Here is a 24,716-nt window from a genome sequence, read left to right as displayed (position 1 = left end):
AGTGCAAATCTCCAGCTTTCCTCGGTTTGGCAATCCCCACGTCTCCAAGTGCTGTGCACCCCAGAGAAGCTCAGCCTCCAGCAAGTAACGCTGCGCCCATCACACTTCCAGTGTCTCGGAATCACGCACCTGGGCCAACTCTGGAAGAAATCCAGTATCACAAGAGCAAATTAGTAAGACTCCTTGTAAAGTCACCACTAATTCAACACCCTTTCTTTGCTGATTTTTCTCTCCAGATTGACAGCTGAAGATATATATGAAGATATATTATGTGCTTTGGTTAATTGTTTATAAACCCATTTCAGTTTTTCAATAATGTTCAAGAGTTGTTTAAAAAGAGATTTTTATGCACAAAAGAGGAAGAATATGAAAAGTTACAAAGATTATGAAGTTATAATACACAAAATGTAGTTTTTCCTTTTCATTAATACATTTCTGTATAAACTTTGTATATAAATTTGTCTTTCATAGTACTAATAATTGTACTCCATCTTAAGTTTAAAGAATTATGTTCAAAGTGAAGCTAATTTCTAAAGTCAAACTGTATAAATTAAAAATGTAAATCAGTACTAATTATATACTACCGCATTAAAGTGATTACAAGAAGTGTGTTTAAAGGAAACTGCTTTGTTTAATAAGTTGCCTAAGATAAATGATACCCAGAACAGAACAAAAAAACCTCTCTATTGCATTTACACATTATAAATAAAGGAATAAACTACAATTAATGGGTATAATAGCCTGCGTTCACACAGTGCTATATTCCAACATTTAAGTGAACATGTGATGATACAAGGAGGATGCAAGAAGGCTTGCTTACACTCAAAAAAGGAGAAAAAGATCACCTATGCAACTTGCAGAGGGTAAAAGAATACTTTAAATTTCAGATAAGCAGTAGCTTAAAGAGACATCTCCCCCCTTCATTATCCGAGCTTTGTGAAAACAGTCTTAAAATACAGGTAAGCATAGTGTTGTCCAAAGAAGCCCCACAGAGATCAGTCTTTGCTAGTCCATTAGTAGTGTGTTGTTCACTGACATCTTTAGGAACCGGAGCTGGTCATAGCGAGCCTCCCCTTAAGCTCTCAGTACTCTGAATCTCTGCTTCACATGTACTAAGAGATGCTTGCACTTACACTTCAGTTAGGAAAAACTGAAAACTCCTTTATAATCAGAAACCTTGAAAATATGCACAAATCTTGCTCCCGAACTACCTGTTAATTTGGAAGGGGGGGGAGGGCGGGATTTGATGTTCAGGCTTATGGGCACTGAGGGTCACATTTCCTCAATTTCAATAACTCATTGTGCCAAGACCCATTACAAATAAAAATAAGCCAGAGACAATATTGGGATTTTATAATAATGAGAGAACCTTGTACAGGAGAGTTAGCGTCCACATATGGTTTTAGGCTAATTAAAATTCTATTTTAAATGGGCTGATTAAACATTTTCAGGAAATTATCTGTTCTCTGGGGAAACCTCCCATTTCTGTTAGAAACACTCCCACAAATACTGCAGATGTATTGCTATGAAGTTATAAATATTCAGTGACTGCTGTATTAATGTGGCAACACAGCTTTGTATTCCATACAAAGGCTTCTCTCGAGCTATTTGAGCCAGAGCAAAGTCCTTGAAATGTATAATGTCTCCCAGATCTGGAAATAGAGTCAGTGCCTGCGAACTGAGGGACTTGAGATTTTCAGGCTTTATAGGGGTGGAACTCTGAGGTTTTAGACTTAACTGGCCATGTAGAAAAGGACTGGGCAAAATTATTTGAAAATCTAGATGTGTATAAGGCGATACTTTTTCTTTTAAGAAATTCCCCATCCTCCCACCCCCCCAAAAGCATATATTCTTATAAACCGAGCTAGTCAGTGTGTCCCCTGGCAATCATTCCCAAGGAGGCCAAATATACACTGAAGAAAATAATACAAATCACGAACAATTTCTTCAACTGGGTACCTGGAGTTTGCTTCTGTAGTGAAGGAGATGACAGGACCTTTCCAGGGTCAGTCCTCACGGACCTCCAGGCCGGATCCAGCTCCTCTCTGGGCTGCCAGGTGAGAGGCAGTGGCCCAGCGACTCATTTGCCTCTGTAAGAGGGCACCATGAAAATGGTGCAATTTCAGGTCAATAGTAAGAAACTAACAAAACTAGAACTTTCAAAAAACAGCACAGAAACTTACATCAAGGAAATGTTTTAGGCTTACTAAGGGTGTGTGCGTGTTTGTGTCTCTAACAATTTAGCAACTGTTCCAGATCCAAACTAGAAGCCAGCAATTCCCCCAGAGTTCTATGCACAAGTATTCTATGTAAAAGTGTTCTATGTACAAGTATTTAGATCTATGACGGGTGGTACATGATACTCCACAATCTTCAACCCAGGGTGGTTTAGGCTAACCCATAAACAAAGCAACTCACGTTCTCTGTTTTTGCTGCTTCACTCACGTGCCCAGGTGCACCAAGTACAGCAGGTATGACAGGTAGGTTCCTGTTCCAAGCCTAGCTTCAGCTCCAGTTGGGAATACAACCAGGGAATTCCCTTTTGCTAAAAGTTTAAGCACAGAAGAAACGATCATTACATGGTAATAAGAGCAAAGAAGTTTATGGAAATACAAAGGCCAAAGTCAGCCCTCAAAAAAAAAACAAGCACAAGCCCCAGCAACATCAGTGAGATTTAAAAAACAAAAAGCTTCAGGAATCCTTGAACAGGACGGACAGCAGAAGACAGTCAGAGCCCCCTCATATTTTTAATCAATGCAGCATTCTCTTAGTAGGGAATTTTCACAAGCAAGCTTTAGCCACTGAAGACACTGACAAATTTCAGGCTAGCCCTTCCAGCCAACACAAACTCTTTTCTTCTTTTTCAGTCTCCCCACAGTTTCCTGAGGCTGTATCATTCTTTCAGGCAGCAAGTGCACACAGCATTTGACAGGCACAATGTCTCACTGTTGCACAACAGAAGTAAAATAACAGTAAATATTTAAAACAGCTAAAGCTGTCACTGGAACAACTTTAATCTTGAGCCCTGATGTGCAAAAAGCAATAGCATTTCCAGCTCCTGCAGCTGGGACAGCTACTTTTGCCACTGTCACAGAAGTACTGCTATCCTACAGAGTGCAGACTAGTCTCAAAAGGATCCAAGAAATCAATGGGGAAGACACGCAGTGCCACTTTAGTGAAGAAATACTTGCAGCACCGGAGATTTGCTTGCCTTTATCACTCTGATCTTCAACTGAGGGAGTATTTGACACAAATAGTCCAGTGTCTCCTCTGACTGCTGGTATTTTAATGTAGAAGAGAAAAAAAACTCAGTATCTTTCATGTCCTATATCTCAGATCAATTGGTGCTGGTGTACAAAATCTTTTTTTTCTTTTTTCTTTTGTTTAAATTGTATGTAATTCATGATAATGTGGCTTCTATGGTATGAAATTCCAAGCAACAAGTTGAAAACAGGGCTTTTGTTCATTTGGGTTTTGTTTGAATTTCCCCCACCCCTGCTCTGAGGCAGACAGCTGAGGCCTGAGAGCAGGAATGAAGGGATGGGACAGATGCTTCCCCCCCACCTCCTTCAAAGAGAATTTCTGAATTTTGGTGTAGTTAATTATGTGTAAGCTACAAGTAAAATTATTGTACTTCTTCAAAATTAAAAGCATATGTTCCCTTCTCCTCTCTTGTGTTCACACTGTTTGCTGCTGCAGGATTTCCATGTGCTTCCCAAGGTGTGTCACAAAGCTTCAGACAAGTTTATAAGCAGACATTCTGCAGAAAGTCCTGAAGTTTTGCTAACCAAATGTGCATTACCGAGAGGAAACAGCAACAAGTCTCACTTCAGCACTGCATGAACAATTAAGTAAACCATGAAAAGCCTAGCTGACACAAGATCCCTGCTGTAGGTGCTCTACAACGTTATCAAAATTGTAAGCTAAAAGATTCACTAACTGACCAACCAGCAAACCACCACCACTCTACCCCTCCAGCTATCAGCACATATTCCATTGATAATCCATGATAATCCATTCCAAAATGAGTATTTTAAACCTGGTAACATTGAAGAGAAAGCAAGCACCACAGGCAAGTTCAGTGACTGCAGTTACCAGCAAGCCACAGCTCACGTCAGGCTGCTGACCTCAAAGGGGACACGGACGGTTCTGCCTGGATGAGCCTTGTTACAGGGGAGGTTGCACAGAATTGTCAATGCTTAAATACTTTCCACTTTTTGCTGAGGCAACTCACGGTTCAGACGTAGCTGGTTGTCCTTGAGGGTGCAGTATGCCCTTGCTGGATGCTATGAAAAAATATTTGTAGTGCAACAACAATAGTGTAATATACAGCAGAATAAGAATTAAACTGATGTTCTGCCTTCATGTTATTAAAGAACCTACAGTCCTTGCAGGAATTTAAGTGATGCGGGAGATTCATTTCAGTCCTGGTAGGAAATCGCTCCTGTGACAAGAGCAGGAGCCAAATGACAAGACCTACCCTGACATTCCTCGAGGGGGTGTTAATGCAGGGAGGCAGGACCATGCAGACTGACTGCTCATCCCCTTCATTCGCCATGACCAACATTGGGCCTGACAAGCTTCAGCATCACGGAAGCGACCCTGAAGTGAATCACTCCAGAAGCAGGCCCCAAGCCACCTAGAAGCGAGGCAGGGGGACGTGCTCTGTCTCGCACCACTCTAGGCACATCAGGCTGTAGTAACTGAAACCAAGAACTTCATGAGAAGGGCAGGAAAGAGCTGAATGGAGACAGAAGATGGTCCCAGGGAAGTGGCAGTCACCTTGGGCTGGACTGCTACGACAAGGAAGTGGAAGGCCTAATCCAGCATTGCTGCCAGCTGTCAACAGTGGCGACAAAAGCTTGGATGAGCCTCTTCTTACAGAAAACGACACCCAGGAGCAGAGCACCCAGGTCTCAGTGCTCACCTCTGCAAAGACCCTGTAGCACACGGACAGCAGGCGTTCAACACAGGCAGCAAAACCACTGGAAGAGAGCACCAGAATTAAAAAGTAAAAAATGCATATGTTAGCTGCAGTTGTTTGCAGATGCACGTTAAATAAGAAACATGCTCATACAGGATATCTAAGCCACATTAGTTGTCTGAACAGATAAAACCATGCATGGAGAACTTTTACCAGTAAAAAAATTTATTGTAGCCATCTATACAGATCACCTACCTGGTGATACACAAAGAAGGGGAAAAAGAAAAAGCCAAAAGGTGAAAAAACACAAATGTGGCTGGGTTTTGTTTTGCTTTGTTTGTTTTTAAATCCACCAGTATTCACGTTCATAAATTACAATACCAAGGTGACTCTTCGTGAACAAGCAGGTTCACTCCGGGCAGAAGGCAGGCCAGAACATTTCACCCCAGGGCACTGACCTACAGAGCTGGACCCAAAATCAGCTCTGATCCTGGACACCCAAGGCACTCAGACAAGCTTGTGAAAACTGTTGGAAATGGATACCTGAAAGTGTGGCATGTGGCCCGCAACGCTGCAGTATCACAGCCTCTTTACACACATGGGTGTGCTTCAGGGCACCCTCCCTACCTCCCCTGTGCCACAGAGCTGTCCTGAAGCCAACTGCAATACAAATGGCAGGGCGCTCCAGCATGATAAAATTCAAGAGCCGTGCAAGAACCAGTGTTATGCCACGAATGCAAGCTGCAGCCTAGCCTGCCGTTCCCCACCTGCCTTCAACCAGAGAAGCAAATACCAGAAGCTGGCTAGCTGCAAAATGGAGCCCACGTTGGCTGTCATGGTCACAGCACATGAAGGCAGTGTGGAGACACACCCTGCTCTGGTGGAAGGAGATGGAGAAAGAGAAATGGTTAGGCAAGGGGTAAATTGCAGCACTAGTGCAAGGGGGGAGCCTTTGTCTGCCTTTGTCAAAGTGTGCCCTCAAAAAGCCCATCACAGCCAATACAGCCACCAACCTACGTTAGTCTTAGATTTTAAGGTGGATTCAGTCAATCTGTGGTACCAGAGCTCTGGTAAGCAAGGCTGACCGAAAAGTGGCGATACCAAAGAAACTTCCACCTCAGCTCTGCAGAGGGTTCTTCTCTACTTGATCCATCTAACAGCTTTTACCTTGCCGTTACGCCATACCTTAACTTGCCTCAATTCATTAAAACGAGGCTAAATCACACCAGCATAACTCACCTCTTGTGGTAAAACAACTGAGGTATTTTTCTATTTCAGCATTACATGCCTGGGGTAGGAGTAGAAAGAAAGGGAAGAAGGAGGAGGCAACATTCTTCTGTTCTGATCATTTCTGTGCCATTTGAGCTCTGTCACATCATTTCTTATTTTCTCCTGCCCACCTAAAGTAGAAGTTTACAAGATGTGAACATTGCAAAACAAGTCTTGGAGAAAAGATGCATAATAAAATTCCTCAGGCGGGGGTATTTATTCTCTGGATACTTTTTGTTAGTATGCCCTGCTAAGTGAGGGTGAACGCTGAACTCACTTGCCATCACACAGTATGCATTACCTTGTTTTTATTATTATTTTCAGAAGTGTTATTAACAACATCCTGCATTCCGACAGTTGATCTGAACACTGGTCCTGTTTCTTTTACCAATTTCACATACTGGATGTCAGATTTGTGTCCAATTGTATGCCTTGCAAAAATATGTAATATAAACAAAACTGCTCACTGGAGGCATTTCAGAGTAAAAGCACGTAGTGTTTGCAAAATTAAGCTGAGATCACGACTCTAACAAAACGAGCTCTCTAAAGTATGGGTTGGTTTCCCCGTATAATCTCAGAGAAAGCTACACTTCTGCTTCTGCCATCCCTACGCCAGCAAGCAACAGCTATTTTGAAATAGTAAGTAACACTTCCTACAGCCCGGTGCTGCAAAACACTGACTATTTCGCCTTGTAAGGACAACAGGGGTAGCATTATTTTATCAGAGAAGGTCAGTCAGTCGTTTGGTGGATGCAAGGCAGGCTTCCTTCCCCCTCCCTGAATGAGACAAGATGGCTTAACCACTGTGTGAGGCTCAGCGCATAAATATCCCTTGTGCTGGGATCTTCCCTCCCAGTATTCCTTTTCCAGCTCCTCCAGAGCAGTGACCGAGCGGCCATTAGTCCCCAGTTAGGAGCAGGGTTAATTGCATGAAGGTTGACATACAGTGACAGATTTCTGATGTTTTAAGTGATAGGAAAAAGGTAGCTGCCTGCTTGCAACACAGATGAACTAAGATTTCAGACACAAGATTTGACTCTTCCAAATGCTACGGCCACAGCCACAGCAGTGATGGTGAGCTATCCAGGCCTGACAGTCATTACAGCCCTAAGATTATTAATTGTACAGGGGAACTAGTCCGTAGCTCACCTTTGAATGAGAGATGTCTGACTTGCACCAAATAACCCAGATTAATAGTTAGGATTGCAAAAGCGTGTAATTTCAAGTGTTTATGGTCCTTCTGAAGAAAAGCAGAAGTTTGACCTGCACAGCCCATCTAGCCACTGTCCAAATGAAGTCGAAGCAAAGTCCAACCAAATTATGTACAGTTACGGCAGGCTCCACTTCTCTGAGCTAATTTAAGCAGCCCACTTACATCTCAGCAAGGCAGCAGTACAAAATGCGATGGTGTGCCTGATGAGGCACATGGATTTGGTTGCTCGCAGAAGAACCAGCAGCAGGTTGGAAAGAGGCTGCTTGGCCAAGGGCAGGGCGCTGCTGTAGCTCATTGTCCTGCCCAAAAACTCAAAGGCAACAAAGCAAGCCACAGCCAAGAGTACAAGGCTTCGGGGGGCTTGTTTTGTTCTTTCATTTCCCCACAAGCAGTGGACAGTAGGCAGTTTGGTGTTTTCCACAGGACACCAAATTAGCATAAATGAAAACCAAAGCTAAGGAGATCAGACAGGGCTAGTGCAAGTTCCACAGCCTCACCTACGGGAAAGCAGGCGAACCCCCCAGCCCCAGGAGAAGCCAAACAATAACACTTGTTCCTCTCCTGGTGTTCCTTGCTCCAACGCTTACTGCATCCATGTGAACAGCTCGGCCTGCCACCCGCTCTTCCCTTGATTCCTCCCATCTCAGCTCAGTACATGCCTGAAGGAAGGAAAGCCAGTAGATATCCTGCCCACGCGCTTCCCTCCCGCTTGGTCGCCGACCCAGCAGGCCATAAAGGACGTGTTTTGCTCCACAACATGCCTGCTAACGCAGGCATTGAGCATTTTTGTTCATATTGTTTTGTGTTTATTCCTCCCTTGCTTTTCTACATAACCAGCTACAGCCGAACTACGAGACAAAAGCCATCTCAGTGATGGAAAGGTTCCCTTTTTCCATGAACAGGTCACAGATACCATCAAATTGAACAGGCTAATGAAATGACTGCACGTCTGTTTTGCTTCACTGACCTAATCTGTTTGCTAAACACTTCAGGTTTTAGGGTATCAGAAAATCCCTCAGTCAGTCAGTTGCTCAGTCTCACACAGCCAAGCTCTCCTTATCTAGCAGCTTTCTGTGGAGCAGTAAGTTAAGCGAGATTCCCTGGGCTCATAGGAGCTGCAGCCTACTGGTTCAGGAAATTCAAGCATGCTTTTAAGAGCGCCGGCATCCAAGGTATTTTCCCCACTCCTGAAGAGAGCGTAGAAACAAAACTACACCCAAGACAAAACCAAATCGAATTCAAATGGCTGGGGGAGTAAGGACCTCTCGATCCTCTTCTTGCTTGTATACATCATTGTAAAGAATATATTAAAATGGTGGGTGAGCCAGTTCCAAGCCTTCTCTTTCCACCCACAGCTTTTGTTGCATTTACCTCTGTTCAATCAGTCATTCATGCTCCCTCAGCCACTCGCCCACATCTATTCCTTGCTGACAGCCCAGCTGCACGTATGCATTCAGAACTACAGTAACTGCTTTTGTGATTCTGGTATTGAGAGAAGAAAAGCAGAGGAGAGAGCAGGCTCTGAAAGGCTGTGCAGCATGGGCCGCTGCAGGTTTACATCACACGCTCGTGTAATGTGCCAATGCTCGAGCTAACTGATGCAAAGCCGCTGAAACAGCCCCCAGGGGCTCTTTGCAAGAGCAAGTACTTGCTAATTTTAGATCGGTGGCAGCCTCAGTAACCATCAAACATGGGAAGTGGAGTTTTCAAAGAAGCTGAAGGCAGCTGAAATTCAGCGAGAATTAGATGCCTGCTTCTTCTCGGCCTGCTTGAAGAGTTCTGCCTTAACAGCCACGGAAAAGGCAGCTCCCCAGTGCAGCCCCCAGGCTGGAGGCAGCCCCACAACGCCTGGGAGCGCAGGGACAGCTCACACTGTCCCTTGCAGGGCCAAATAGGTGCTGCATGCCCAGCAGCAGGCCAACGCAGCTCGTGGCCTCAGCAGCAGCACAAAGAGCATGAGCCTCTCACTGCCAGGCCCAGCGACCCGTGCTGAGCAGCTTGTTCTTCTGCCAGCAGTGCTTCCACCCCGGCTGTGGGGATTGCCTTAACAGTGGGTCAGCTACAGCCCGAATGCATGAGCTAGGATGTGCCAACTCTTCTCCTGCTGCATGTTTTCTCTGTGATAGCCCCCATCCCATCACCTGAGACAAAATGGCTCCCGAACCATGACACAGACCAAACCTGGAGACGCTGTTGGTTGCTGCTGGGTCCTCAAGCGAGAGAGCTGACACCACCACGCTTGATCAGACGGGGATGAGAGACATGAGTCAAGCACTGCCTCTTGTGTCACACTGTCCAGCTCTTCTCCCATCTGGAACAGATTTATCCGCCTCTCCCTCTATTCAGAAAGAAAAAAAAAAAAAACATGTCACTAAAAAGAAGGAGGCCTGGACATTCCCCTCACCATGCAATCCACATCATAATAAAGGATCATTACTGAAGAAATTCCGTACAACAAAGTTTTAGGAAATGAAAGTCACCTTCTACAGGCACCATCAGAACTAGGACACCTGGGCACATCCCAACCCACTCTTTTTTCCTCACATTTTTCCAGAAGCATTTGTCCCTCTTCCCCCAGGGTTCAAGACAAGCTACCAGGCTACAGTTTTGCCTCACAAAGCAAAGAGCCCAGCGTGGCCCAGCGGCAAGCTATACAAACGGTCCTGCAAGCAGTATTTCAGGCTCTCAGAAGCCCACTTGATGAACCTGGATGTTACCAGCATGACATGATATATGCAATAGCAAAGGGAAGACGCAATGTGGCACAGACACAGAGCACAGTAGCAGGAACAGCATAATTCCCTCACTTTATCTTCATTATTTGACAGTTCACCATCTCTTCAGGATGAAACCCACAATCTCTTATCAGCTGATGTGCTCAGCTGATTGCAGTGGCACAGGCTGCAGTAAATTCTCCAGCAACAACTGTAACAACCCCCATTGCTGCTGCAGATTGAAACTGCCATTTTAATCTATTTGGTTTTTGGGTAGGTATGGGTTGCTTATGAACTGTGTCTCGGTGGAGCAGACGGACTGGGTTACAACTCGGCTAGATAACCAGCAGCAAACACAAAAGACTGTATAGCAACAAGATATGCAAACCACGAAAAAATAATTATCAAGGGAAGTCTTTCAGCCCTGAACATGTGAAACCAAGCTTCTAAATTATACAGGCCATTAAATAAATATGCCAGTCTCAAACGTGGTGACTACCTGCTAGGGCTATATCGCAGACTTCACTCTCATTTTAAAAGAAATGAGGAGGAAAGAGAGGGATGCTCTCGCTATTCATGCGCCAGCCGGGATTTAGGCCCATTGTCCCAGCGCAGCAGTTACCACCACAGCTTAATTCCGTGTTGCTGTTGTAAGCCACCCACTGCACTTCTCCAGGAGCGTCACCACCCTGCCGCAGGCATATGCACGTAGCACCCAGGAAGGTTTTGTTCTTGTGATTAGAGCTCCTGCAGGGGATGAGGGGGTTAAGCTCTGAGATTCACCCCAGATTTACTCATGGCACTTGGAGCCCGGAGGACAGGGCTGTGCGCTGCCTCCCTCGGGTGGTTTGGCCGCAGAGCAGCAACTGAGCCCCGTTCTGGGACACCGAACTCTGGAGGATCAAACACCCACTTGAAAGGAATTAGGGACGCAACACCTAGAAGCTCCATGCTGTCTCATAAAACCTGTGCTCATTCAGCCATCCAGCCTTCTCAGGTCTTCCTAGGCAATTAGCAGTTTTCATCTAACTTCAAAAAGCATAAAGCTGCTAACACAGAAAGCATACATTTCCAAGGCTAAGGCGTAAGACAGCATTATAGCACATGCTGGTGTCTTGTCCAGGACAGAGAATACAAGAGAGCTTGAGCAAGGTGCCTAAAAGTTCCCTTTTTGGCTATTTTATCTGAAAATGTTTACTTGTTATCGAAATGTGTGGTGCTTTTTCAGCTCTACAGCTGGCTGCATTGCAGGGATGGGTGAATTCATGTTACCCGTAACCGCTGCAAGCCTCCTGGAGACTAACTTCACTGTGAAAGGCATCTAGCAAACATAAGACATTTATTAGTAGCAGCAGGGGAAGTAAATAATGGGGGGAACACTCTTCAGATGCTTTAAGATATTTAAATAAATGAGGCTTAAAAGCCATTTATTTTGGAACCACTGTTGCCAATGATTAACATGTCCTAACAACTCAGCCTTGCGATAATCTCTTTGGGCAGACAAAGAAACATTACATTAACCTACACTGTTTGTTCTTAATTTCTAAACTGAATTTTCATTAAGTTACTCTAGGACACAGTAGCCTAGAGGTCCAACATAAATGGAATTGTTTTTTTTCAGATATCCACAACCTAAGGATGGCAGGCTTTAAATTAGTACCTTGCATTAAATGGAATGGCTTCTCATTGTACTCACCGCCGAGTGGGATTTAACAGAGCAAAATCAGTAGCTCTGCTAGCAAATTATTTTGTAATTAATCATATTGTCAGAAACACCCTCTGCTTTCTCTTCCCCATATTCAGGCAACTACATGGTAGTGAAACTGGCAATGACTTGTGTCTCATCATCATCATCTGTGTTGTCGAAGGCCATTTTAATGATTTTATCAGGAAATTTCAGACTTATGAAAGATTCAGGCAGTTTCTTTGGTTTCTGTTTTGTTTTGTTTTGTTCTTTTATTTTAAACTTACTAAGAAGTTGGGGAGTCAGTGCTCCAGTACTCAGCAGTGGGGTGTGGGGAGAAAGAGGATGGATGATACAAGAAGTCCTCCCAGTCTTAAGGTCTCTAAACTGAAGCCCAGAAAATACATTATAAAGAAATGGAGAAGGTTCAACTCAGCAAATAAAACTGCACTTGTCAGTCCCAACACTGGAGGTGAAAGCATCATTTGTAATTCACATTTTAGCTGATACATTCTTTGCTAGTCTTAGCATTCATCCAGAATCTGACTTCTGCTCTAATATATCCACCCAAAATTCTTTTTAAATTTTGGCAAATTGTTTTTGATCAATAGCATTCTTGCTAATAGCCAACTTTCTACTTGGCGTCACAGCGTACCTTCAGCTTCTTTTCAGATTTGTGCTGTGATGGAGAGCTCCTTCAGTTACAACTCTTCTTCAAAGTGCTTGCAATGCATGCCTAAAATGCAAAACCATGCTACAGACGCTCCCTTGCCAGTCCAGGTCCCAGCTCAGGTAAGTGTGGCAAACCAAACACATTAAATGTAACATTCAACCTACATTAAACATGGGTAGGGTTAATTAAGACCGCTTGGGGCAGCCTGCAAGCACTGATTCCAGAGCTCCAAACAGCTCAGATAATATCCGAGCACCACTGAGGTGTGATGTGTTGATAAAGCAAACCTCTCAGTAAGCCTAGAAAAAAAAATTGTGACAAGCTTCAGGAGGGCTGAAGTCACAAGGCGACGAGATGCCAGCCTGAGTTCACATTCTTGTATCAGGCACATTTTTCTTTCCAGTTGAAATAAAACATATATTCTGCAGGAGCCTGGATGAGAAACTTGGAAGAAGCATTTAGCAATCACTTTGATTAGTTCAATGAGAAATTCTGCTGAATCTGCAATGGTTGCTAAAGCATCCACAGACATCTATATTGAAGTAAGAAACTGATGGAGGATAAAGGTGAAAACACATTGCTATTTCTAAAAATTTAGTTGTTTCCTCTTTAGATAACATGCTTTAAACTGCCTCCACCTACCCAATCTTCAAATCTGTTGTTCTTTTCCGTCTTTTGCACTATGGGATAAGTGTGTAAGACCAGGGGGGTTAAGATCAGAAAGCCAAGTAAGAAAGGATAATACTGGAACATGTGTAAAGATACAGAAAGAATAGAATTGAAAAACCTATTAACTGTACCTTCATAATACAAAAGAGTGAACCCAAAAGGCAAGTTTAAGAAGCAACGGAAAGAAAATACCTATATATTAGCCACTGAAAGTCTTGCCAAAAATATAGCTGAAGCTGAGAATTCACCTATGTAAAAGGATATTTGACACACATAGTTAATTAGATTTACACATTCATAAAACATACCTCAGGACATGAGCTAGTCTCTGGACTCAGGAAAAAACACATCTATAATGGATATTTTATACCTATTTCCATCACAATTCGTGTGTTCTTGCCTATTCTTTACAGCAAATGTGAGATTAGCCTCTGGTTCTCTTCCCACCTCACACAGCTTATGACCCCCAGCTAATGGTACCAAAACGCCCCTCATCCTGTTACCACTACTGTACTCTGTTCTCGTTTTATTCTGGAACCAGATGTAGCCAAGAAAACACTTAAATGTAAGGAATCCCAAACATTGTTTAAATTCATCCACAGTTTTATTTATGGTGTACATATTTCAGCCTAATTTCTTAAAGATAAGGGAAACACAGCATTTGTAGTTTTAACTAAAAAAAAAACATACACTGTGAGCCATGGTAATGAACACAAGCATTCATATGCCCTTTTGAAATCCATTGGAAAGTAAGAAGCAACATAACGGCTTTGATACCGGTGCTGGGAGTGACATTTTAAAACCAGCAGGAGTTTAGGGCCATAGGTCATCTCCTTCCTCCCGGTACAGCCCTAGCATGAACAGCAAGCTGTTCCTGCTGAACGGGCACCATGGTGGCATTATTCCATGAAGGGCTGCACAGCACCCACCTCTGCACTTTGGAAATAATGCACTGGGTACTAACCAAGAGGAAGCCAAAGAAAAGGCTTAGCAGAGCCCCACAAGCAGATCCCATTCAAAGCAAATCCAGATACGCAGATGGTCAGAAGACACGTACGTTGGGATTTCTTTGCCATCTAACATTTTGCATTATGCCCCAGAAGCAAAAAAAAATCAACAAATTATGGCAGTGAAGCAAACTTGTTAAGAGCTACAAGGAGTAGTGCTAACTATTAAGGCTTCAGGTTCTTCCAAATTGACTTTAAGCATTTGTTAAGTGATGCGCTCTTACTCATCCCTCCCAACCTGTTCTCCAGTAGTACACGACTTCGGGAATCTGTACCCATGCCACATATCCCTCAGAATTAAGCAAGTTTGGAAAAGGAATATTTACTAGGAGTAAAATTGCAATTGTGGTTGATACGTTCTGTTTGCTTTGATACTCCTCATCTAGATCCCACTTCCTCCATTAAAACAAAGGGAAACTTTTTATTGTTTTCATTTCAAGAACAGTAGATGGATCCAAATAGCTGTCCTTTATGACAAAACTGTCGTTTCCTTCTACTTCAACTGCTATTAGAGTTTTATTAAGGTTTTGGGGTATTGTGTTGTTGTTTTTTTTTTTTTATGATCATGGTTAAAGATGTATACACACACAGGAACTTGACTGATCTTCCAAATAATTTATTATACATAGAATAAGCCACCAAATTAGTGCCATTTATTGTAGTCAGGAAGCATTGAAGAAATTCACTGTTTCACTCTACATCCCCACATTTTCTCAACATCAAGAGGCCTACAAAATCCTCAGTAGGAAGTCAGGTCAGGTCAGTAACCTTACAGCACAGAATCCAGTTCTTTGTATACAAGAATGTGATGCTATTTGTGTAAAGGTGCTTTCAGTAAAACCTGAGGTAATTCATATTCATTTTGTCATCTTTTGATAAAGGGTTGTGGGTTTTTGTTTATTTGTTTTTTAAATGATGCAATATACATGTAGAAATGCATCATCCACCTGCTTTTATAGTCAAGTCCTGTTTGCATGATTTTTGTCATATAAAATTGTTTACCTATCTCACTCTCACATTTTCTTTTTGTTCCTTCCATTGAGCTTTTGCAACTAGATTATTTCTAGCATATCTGCAGTCCCTGCCTTCTGAATTACCCTGATGTTACGTTTATTACTTATGTCTTATGACAAAATAATATCACTCCTAGAAGACACATTGCAAGCATGTTTTCCTTATAAAGGGCTCTGAAAGCACTAGCTGGTACACACATGAAAGCATCTAAGTGGAACCTTACTTGTAAACCTCTCCATCCTGCATTTTGGATAGTGATTCATAGTTGTGGAGCCTGGCAAAAAAAAATATTGCTGTGATTTTCTTTTTACTGTTGCATATGAACAGTGAGGCACTGGCATTTTTTTGCTTTTCAAATGAAGGCAACAAGCCAGAAGAATTTGCCTAATTTTAGTGGTGATTATGAACTTCAGTATGAGGTTTGTAAAGGCATTGTACAGCAACATTTGACTTTGACAACAAGGAAATTCAAAAGAGCTCCAGGGACTACCAGGAGGTGTTTCACACTACCTATAGCTGCTTGCTGGAAATGCAGCTCACAGCAAGTGGCTGCTGTGCTTCTCCTAAGCAGACTCACTATTCCTAACTGCTGCTTGAATTGGTGAGGAATCAGGTCTCACCAAGTACAGAGACGCTACTATAACCTCTGCCTGCTTCTCCTACGCCCCCTTCCCAGCCCTCTTTTCCAATACTGAATTACTTTTTTCCCATTCACTCGCCTGTCAATTCAAAACACGGTGCATTTTTGTAGGCACACATTTCAAAACTTTTTGCGGAGAAGTGGGAGAAAAAAAGCCACCCTACCATTTAACACTATTAGCATGAAATGCTACCTGGATAAGAGGCTTCCACTCCAAAAGCACAGGCACATTCTGTTACTCTACCTCAGGGTTGCTTTGGAAATATGATATAACTAGTTTCACCAATTTCACTGAAAGCAATTGTGCTGCTGCTGTCATAAGTTATTATCTACAGAGAACAGCAATTTAACTTACCCTGAGAAGCAGGAATATCATGTGATAGGATGGAATATGGGCAATATTTATTATAATTTAGAGTCGCATGAAATTGGGGAAAAAAAATCTTAACTATACAGGGTGGTACAGGGGTTTGGTTGATTCCTTGCCATTGGAATTCCTGTCCTTCCTACCCCTTGGAGCCATGCTTTAGGTGAGAAAGAAAGCATATGGTTTCCTTACTTTCCTCTTCTCTTCCTTTTCTTCTTCCATGCCCCAAAAATCAGCTCAGTGAATTGCCAGGGATTACGGAAAGGCAGTTAGGCTGGTTGCAAGAAGAGCTACAGTCCTCATTTTACAAAGAGCTGGGATGTGTTTCTATAGGAATGCTGTATCTGCTACAGCTGTGCATGAACTGAGAAGCCATCTTATTCTTGTGTCCACTCCATAAAGAAAAAAAATATATATTTTTCAGCACGTTCCACTGTGCAAATCAGTGAACAAACATTTCCCATGATATCCTGTCATTACCCTCGGAAGACAAAAAATATCTTGAGGTTCTCTTGAAAAAGCAAAACATCCAACAAGAGCAAAATCAGCCCTGTTGAAATGGTCCAGACCTCAAGTCCACCTTTTCCAGTTCAAAAACCATTCAGCTACTTGTCATTACTGTGTTAGTAAAGGACTCAGAGGGTTCTTCTGGAATAACCTGCCAAAGAGAGAGATTTATTTTCAACCCTCCTTTAGAAGTTGTTTTATGACCTTAACAAGTGACTAAAGTCTCAGCATCATTCTATAAGTGACATATTTGATATAAAAATAGTTGTTTGTACTACAGAAGTGTTAGTATTGTGATCAGACTATACTAAACAAAGTCAGGGTCCAGACCACGATTATCTGTGCCTAAAGCAGTTTGCAAGGGAGAAAGGAAGTTCTGTAGTCCCATAAGCTACCTTCAGGAAAAAAGGTGAGCAACATGAGAAAGGGAAGCACACCATTTATTTACATAATATAAGCAATAATCAGAACACAGACTATTTCAACAAAAGTAGATATGGACTCCCACAGTATGCTTTATGTTTCTTTGGTTAGAGGCTTAACTTCATTTTCAATATGTATTTGATTTTGCAACCAGTTTGCCTTTTCTTTCACAATTTGTTGTTTCACACAGTAAGAAGCAAGGCCACAGTGGATTTAAAATCAAGCACACCTAATGTCCCATTAGGGGAACTGTCAATCTCTCTGCAGAGGAAGCATAACCGATAGTAAATTTTATTCAGTGTAAAGATCCCTGACCAGAAACACAGGAAAATGCCTTTATCATATGGATGTGCCTCACTTGTTTGAGATTAGAGCTTTAAATGAAAGCAACCTGTTTGGAGGGGAATAAAGGATATTAGGAATGAAACATAGGTGAGACAACTCTCCTTGAATTGAACATTTGTATCTTTAAGGCATCTGCTGACTGCAAACCCTGGCACAGAGGTAGGCAGAGCACTCCTTGGTGCTATGTAGCCCAGGGTGCAACCATCTCCCATCGAGAGTCAGAGCCCTTCAGCCAAAGCCACGGTACTTGCTGTGTGCCAGCTCTTACCCAGCAGTAACCGAGAAACAAGTGATCTTTCATTTGCCAAGCAGTAAAACCCACACAGAATAATTACCAAGCAACAGCCAACGTGCTGCAAATCTAAAGTTGTTTCACAGCCATCCTCTCAGAGGCAGGAGATTTGCTGGCTGTGTTTCAGAGATCTGGACCAGCCTGGATCCGGAAGATGCCACGTCACAGTACAAGCACTGGTCTCAAAGAAAAGTTCTTCTCCCTGCTTGCTAGGCACCCCTGAGCAAAAGGGGAGTAGGAATGAAAGACTTGAAACCAAATTCCTCATAGTTCTCATTCACAGCATCTTTGCCTCTGTGTGTTAGCTCATGGCACCATGACCACTGAAAACAGCACCACCACCCTAGTTTGCAGTCTAGGACTGGGTTGTCTACACAGCTCTGCTCAAAGGGAAAGGTATCCAACTCTGGTAAGGTTATCAGGGAGTAAACCTTGATAACCTTAACCTTGATTACTCCACAACCTGCTTCAAGCACTGCAAGCCACAGTATTTAGTATCCTTTCAAAAAGCAAGGTCATACAGTAGAAGACGATGCTTTGAAAAGCTGTCTAAACTAGCTTGGACGAAGAATGACAGTCAGAATACTGTGAGAAAATAGCTGATTCCCCAGCAGCATAGCTCTTGGCATGGCTCCAACAGGTTTGCTCACTGCTGCCCACGTTTGTTCTAGGAAACAGTATGGACCTGTCTGGGGTGACACTCAGCCCAGCCTTCCTCACACAGCCAAATAAGAGCACAAGACAGAAAAATAAGAGTACGGGATACCCCAACTGGCTTTTAACAAGGACTTTACTGAAGACAGAGTCCCCATGTCAAACTTTCTTATCAAGAAAGGTGCTATATTTGGTAAATGACTTTGTTCTGAACGCTTAGGAACTGGAGAGGGGAATTTCATACACTTTCATACACTAGTTATGATTTAAAGTCATCCTGTCGCCATTGGGTCTGAGTCATGCCAGACAGGGATGGGAAGATAGTGACTGAATCTACTGCTGTAGGGATCAACAGGTCTAAATACCTCTGATACAAACCACAGCTGCCATAAAAAGCATTAGTTCATTCAACAGCATATTGTTGCCTTATGTAAAGCTATAGGATGCAAAACTATTGCCTACCAGCAATCTCCCATCACTTCTTCCCCAACCTACTTACTCTCCTCCACACGAGGATTCTTCAGTCTGAATAGCTGTAAATGAAATACAACCATAACGGATGATAAACTGAAGTCTTCAACACCTTCACTTGGATTTTTATGGGGAATGGTTCGCTTCAGTGTTCAAAAGTTCTTTGTGCCACAGTTGCCAAGAAATTATTAGTTTTGAGAGCCAAATTAACCTTTAGTCTAATGAAACTGAATCCACCAACAGTGCTTGTTGGTGAGCCAAATTATTCAAAAAAATCTGTCTGTAACAAGTGCTAACTTATGCCCTGTTACTACAAAACATGGACTAACTTGTGGCAGACATCACTCCCAAATTTATTCTAATTGAAGGCAGCTCAGGCTAAAAAAAAATGTAGATTTGGGGTTGTACAGGCTCAGGGCGTTGGGACACTCAGCCCCTTTTCCACTTGCAGCTCAGCACATTTAACACACACACAGAGTCATACTGGAGTTTTTAATCCACTGAAATTGAAAGGAGCACTATTCCTCTCACTACTTGATTCACCAAATTTCTAGCAGCATATGAGAAAAAAAAAGTCTTAAAAACTGTCCAGATTTAAGCAAAATGTTTTTGTTTTTAACCAAGACATACAACTACATGTGCATTAACACTGCTCCCACATTCCTCATAGTAGTGAATTACAAGGTGCTTTCCTTGCTTTCCCAAGCCCATTTCTTATTTTATCTCTTGATTTTTATTCTCTCTTCCACACTTTCCTCTCTCAATTACAACTTTAGACATCAGAGGGAAAAAAAGTCACAATGAATCAGATGGTCGGTCCAGGAGGTGCGATACTCTATTCAGTACTATGTCAGACTGGAACATCACTCGGAAACAACGCTGCATTGCAGGCCAGCTGAAATAAAACCTGATTAAGCCTTTAGAACAGCCACTTCCTTGACTCCACGATGGATTTCACTGCCATACACCGCAGGAAAGACTAAGAGACTACCAGCAGCGATTGCTACATGTGTGTTTGGAATAGGGGGCACTTCTTGCTGGTGGCAGCAGCAGATGCTGCAGAAAACACAGTGCTCACTACAGCAGTTGGTCTGTAGAAACTGTTTATACACAGAAGTCAGCTGGCTACCCAGGCAAGAAACTTCACTCATAGCATAACTCCTCATTAGGCTCAGGAAGAGACTAGTAAAATAGGTTAAGTTTATGCATTTGTCCTGGGAGAAAGTATTAATCCCTCAAGATTCACATTTGGATTATATTTTCAACTGACTGCTTCTCAAGCAACAAATTCTTCTAAATTTTCAAGGTGGTGAGCAGTTAAGCAACACAGTTAAGTTAACCTAAAAGTAGCAAGGTCTGCCTGAAGGCACGTGCAGTGCCAGGTTCAATTTAATCTCAGGCTGAAAAGGTTTCCCTGATTTCAAAGTTTACATGTTTTGACCCTTTCAGTAACTCTGGCCAGAAACTTCAGTTTAAAACAAGTGCAGCGTCATGTAGTGCCAATAGCTTCCCTAGTTTCCTGACCAAGAATCACACAGCTAGATTTTAATTTCAGATTCTTGCAGACACAGTCTGTGAATTAGCATTCACTGAAGTCAAAAGGCAAAGTTTGCTGGGAACGTTCATGGAATCACGTCAGATAACCTATGCACATGGAAAGACTATGATGAGCTAGGAAGGCAGTTTCTCAAGCACTGGTCCAAGATGTGTTTCTTACAGGAGTGTAAAAGCAGGTTAGTTTTAGTAATTCTCCTTTTGATTTCTATGAAGTCAAAAACTGGGTATTCTGTATATTTTTTGAGAGGTTAAAGGCATAGGTGAGAAACCTGAAATGATTATGGCATAAGGGAATGAAGACATGGATAAGAATTTCTGCACGTGTGCAGTTAAGGAAAATATCAAGTCTTATAGTTCATGATTCAGCAACCCTTTCTAAATAACCTGTTGTACATTCAGTGTGACCTCTCAAAATAGGTTTTAGATAAACTAGACCTTAGAGCAGCAGGATAGTGTGCGCCTGCAATCCGTAAGAACCTTCCACTCACCTCTACAAGAGCAAAATGAATTTTGAATAAGCCTTCTTGTTTATCATACAGATGCATACTGTTTACTTATTTAGAAGTCTGTTCTCTCCCCTTCCTGCCTAGATAGGTACTAAGGAACTGCTGCACTCCTTTAATACAGTTGGAATATTTGAAGCACGAACCAGAAGATAATATTGCACATACTGTTTTGTTAGGTGTTTTATGATAGATTATACTCATTAAACCTGTGATTACTGTTTGCATTTATTGTGTTCCAAAGAAGGATTACAAAACAATTACCAATCCTACAGACCTGCTAGAAGGCTTAATTGCAGATTCGCTGTATCCGCACCACAAATTAAAAAGCAGCAAGTTACATTCTTTAGGCAAAATTAAGGTTTGCCCACACATACATGCAGATTTTTTTTTCTAGATCCTGTATTTTACCATACTTTATTATACAGTCCTGATATATAAAAGTGCCTTTTTTTCTATACTCTACACTATGCTTCAGGAATTAGAAAAGGAGAAATAAATGCAGCTGTACAAGAGTTTTAAATTATTTACTGTAGCAATAGTCATTGCTAGTGGTGCCTCCACTTATTTGAGCAGTCTTCTTTAACTTATTGGTAGACTGAAGATCAAAGTCCATCCAAGTATTTCTGCTAAGTTTTCTAAGGCTCGCACAGAATGATTTGGCTACATGGTGTCCAATTACATAAGTCAAAACACTTATAATCATACAAAAAAAAGCTTAAAGGTCATGGCAACATGGAGTCTGAAGAAAGGGATGAGAGCAGAAATTAAAAACAAACAAACATGCACCATCTTTTCTCCAGTAGCTAAGAACATGTCTTCTACACGTCAGTAAAGTTCAGGCATTGTCAGTTTTCTTCCTTCTGAAGGTTGATGCTATTTATGCAGCACTTCAAAGGAATTTTACTTCAATTCAGCTCAAACTGTGATTTCCTCCCACCTAATCGGAGCAAAAATGCTTCAGATTTGCAAGAAATTTCAAGCTTTTCCTCCCTAGCATAACGAACTTCCTGAAACATCCATGTCACGTGAAAAGTACAGACACAACCGAGCTAGCCAGGTAGGAACTCACGGGGCTTATTTGAAAGGAGCTGCTCAGCAAAGGCTTTGCAATGCTGTCACTTCTCCTACGTCGAACAATCCAGCTCTAAAGCCATGCTGCATGGGAATCTCTCTGAGTCATCGCAAGTGAGCACCCACCGGCAGCCCCGAAACCAATTCTCTGTTACAAACTGTGTGCACAAAACAGGGATGTGCCAGAAGGGAATTACGGTAGGTCAGCATTGCACTGCACGCGCGCGTTGTAAGAGCAAGCAGCATGAGCAGCCAGGCCTTGCTTTGCACCCTAAAACTCCCTCAGCATTTTTCCACCACGGTCCCCTGCAGTTAGCTTCTTTCAGTGTCTCAATGGTCTGCTGCCCTGGACCGTGGGATAATTTTTTCCGTTGAAGAAAGCAGCTAACCACTAGCAACTGGTTTGCTACCTCACTATTCAAATGTGCAATTATACAAGCTATAAATAAGCAGGTTTTGTGCAACAGGAGCCATATAACAGCAGTGCAGCTATGCTGAGACAGAAAGTGACACAGGTAACAACTGCTAAGTATCCGACAGCTCACGGACCTGGTTTTGCCTTCCAATAACCTAAAGCACCTTCCGAGTCCTGTAGTCTATCTCTTGCTATTAATTCTCTCAAAATAGAGGGGAAGATCATTTCCAAACACCAGGAACAGCCAGCATGTATATGCACCCAATATCTGCAGTCTACCAAATGAAAAACTGTTTTCTCTGTCGTGTCTAGCCATTGTTTTAATTGCTGGCAAATTCCCTGCTCAAATTTTGCAAGGTGGTGCAAATTACAACAACAAATCCATTTTCAGTTATTTCCAAAGGGTATTTTTCAAGAGTGCCTTAACAGGAGCTCATCATACCTGTGAGGATAATGAATTTCTGTTTCAGTATGTGATTTCCTTTAGAAGTGAGCAGACAGTCACAATAGATGGAATTTGCCAAGGGAAGAAGGAAAGTGGCCTTTACCTCACAGCCCCGTGGAGACAGCAGTCGGACAAGAAGGATGAAGAACACTGCTCTGATCCACAAAATCCCTCAGCCTCAGTTTACAAAACACACTTGTGACTAAGAACTGGGGTGGTGCAGTTGAGAGGAAGGTGTTAGGTGTTTTCTCCATTACCGGCAGTATTTATAGGAGGGACACCACAAAACTTCACAACAGCTTTGAGACGGAGGCTGATTTAAGCCAACTGAGGAGCTCTCCTCTCCTCAGCCTGTATATTATGCACAGTTGTGTAATCAGCATTAACTTTCTATAAAATATCTCATATGTAAATCCAAACCAAGCAGATGTTGCAGACACTAACCAGGTATTTCAGTGGCAATTCTGCCATGAAATGCTGCCAGCAGCACTAAAGGCAATGAAAACACTAAGGAAATTACAAAAGCAGCAGCTGATCTGTAACACAGACAAGCATTATTCTTTGTTAGTAGCAAAGATGGGAAAATCGCAAAGAGGAAGATCAAGACTAAGAAACTCATTTCTCCAGCCACTAATAGCAGCCAGGCAAGATCAGAAGGGCTTCAACCACAGTTGATAACAGCTCCTTGCCTCTTGACCTCTTTTGGAAACCACAACTGAATGGCCAACTGTGGGAGAAAAAAAAATCCATAGTATCGCGCTGCATTTCCTATGCTACTGAGCTGGAGACTGTCTCACGAGCAGGGAATTTTCACCTTGAGTTTACCAAAGGAAGACCGAGAGCTAAATGAATCAGTTTGCCATCATAAGCAAAATTTGGTTCTTTACTTTCCCTGTTGCTACTGGGTTATAGGGAACATTATCACTGGACTTGCCTTTCAAAAACACACCTTGGTATTTGAGAAGAACACCTGGATGCTCCTATCCAGGAAGAGCTTTAGGACAGACATCTTGAATAGAAAAAAATCCCTAAAATGTTCCTGTCATTCCTCTCAACTACATTTGGGCTTCTGAAGACTCCATTATTTGCGTGCCCATACCACAGACAAGAATTTCATGAGCTTCAGCTGGCACCAAGAAGTTACAGCACATGGTACTGTTGCCTGACCTAAAAATTCATTCCCATGGTGGATGAAGTTTTTTAATCTTAATTCCAAGCAAAAAGCACATGGTTCAAATTTAAGAATAAACTGTTGACTTCAACAAAACTTTTTGTACCAATGCTGAGATCAAACAGTTCCCACAGAGGGAACAAACCAATAAATAGTGAACAAAAATATGGGTTGAATTTACCAAAGGGGGAAGTGACATTAGCAGCTTAAGGGTACCCGAATGCAAAGTCATTCTACATCTGTCTTCAGCAAGAGGTTGCCTGTTCCAGTTTTCTCTGCTCCCATTTATTTTGCAAAATTTCAGTACAGCTTTGGGAGCTAATAAGGAAAAGAAAGGCAGGTTGCAATATTTTTGTTAGGCTTAAGTACCGAATTGATGTCATATGGCTGAGCTTCACCATATCCTCAGTTCATTCTGTAGGAAGGCATGGTTGCACCCAGCTGCAAAAGAGGAAGAGTTGTCACTTCTTACCCACAGCCCCCCCCCCCCCCCCAAAAAAAAAAAAACTAGCCCAAGCAACTACGAGCATACCAGCAGCAAACGAGCAGTCAAATGTCTCCCTGCTTTGAGCTTCCAGTGTCTGCAAGACTCTAAACCATTCTTCCAACTAGCTGTCTCTACAATCAATCGGTACAGACTTTAAAAGAGAGTTTGAGCTCTCAGCTGGGAGTACTGCAGTCTAAT

The 24,716-nt window shown here is 42.4% G+C and overlaps 1 protein-coding gene and 1 long non-coding RNA gene across 7 annotated transcripts in view; one reads left to right on the top strand and one right to left on the bottom strand.

Annotated features, from left to right (window-relative positions):
• The window catches only part of BANK1 (B cell scaffold protein with ankyrin repeats 1), a 143,187-nt gene extending 141,383 nt beyond the window's left edge, over nt 1-1,804 (top strand). For all 6 annotated transcript variants that reach the window (XM_080590654.1, XM_080590649.1, XM_080590652.1 and 3 more), the window contains one exon: nt 3-1,804. In XM_080590654.1, coding sequence (XP_080446780.1) covers nt 3-88 — 86 coding nt within the window. In that variant the 3' untranslated portion in view covers nt 89-1,804. The remainder of the gene's footprint in view (nt 1-2) is intronic.
• On the bottom strand, nt 7-24,533 carry LOC308194602. Its single transcript, XR_013950728.1, has 4 exons — nt 4,928-24,533; nt 4,128-4,286; nt 1,960-2,545; nt 7-140 (listed from the first exon to the last, which is right to left on the bottom strand). It is a non-coding gene; the product is annotated as an uncharacterized lncRNA (long non-coding RNA).
• Between the last annotated feature and the right edge of the window lie 183 nt (nt 24,534-24,716).

This window comes from Anser brachyrhynchus (assembly GCF_964034855.1).
Source record: "Anser brachyrhynchus genome assembly, chromosome: 4".
In the NCBI taxonomy this organism is placed as follows: domain Eukaryota; kingdom Metazoa; phylum Chordata; class Aves; order Anseriformes; family Anatidae; genus Anser; species Anser brachyrhynchus.
This window is presented reverse-complemented; position numbering and strand designations above follow the sequence as displayed.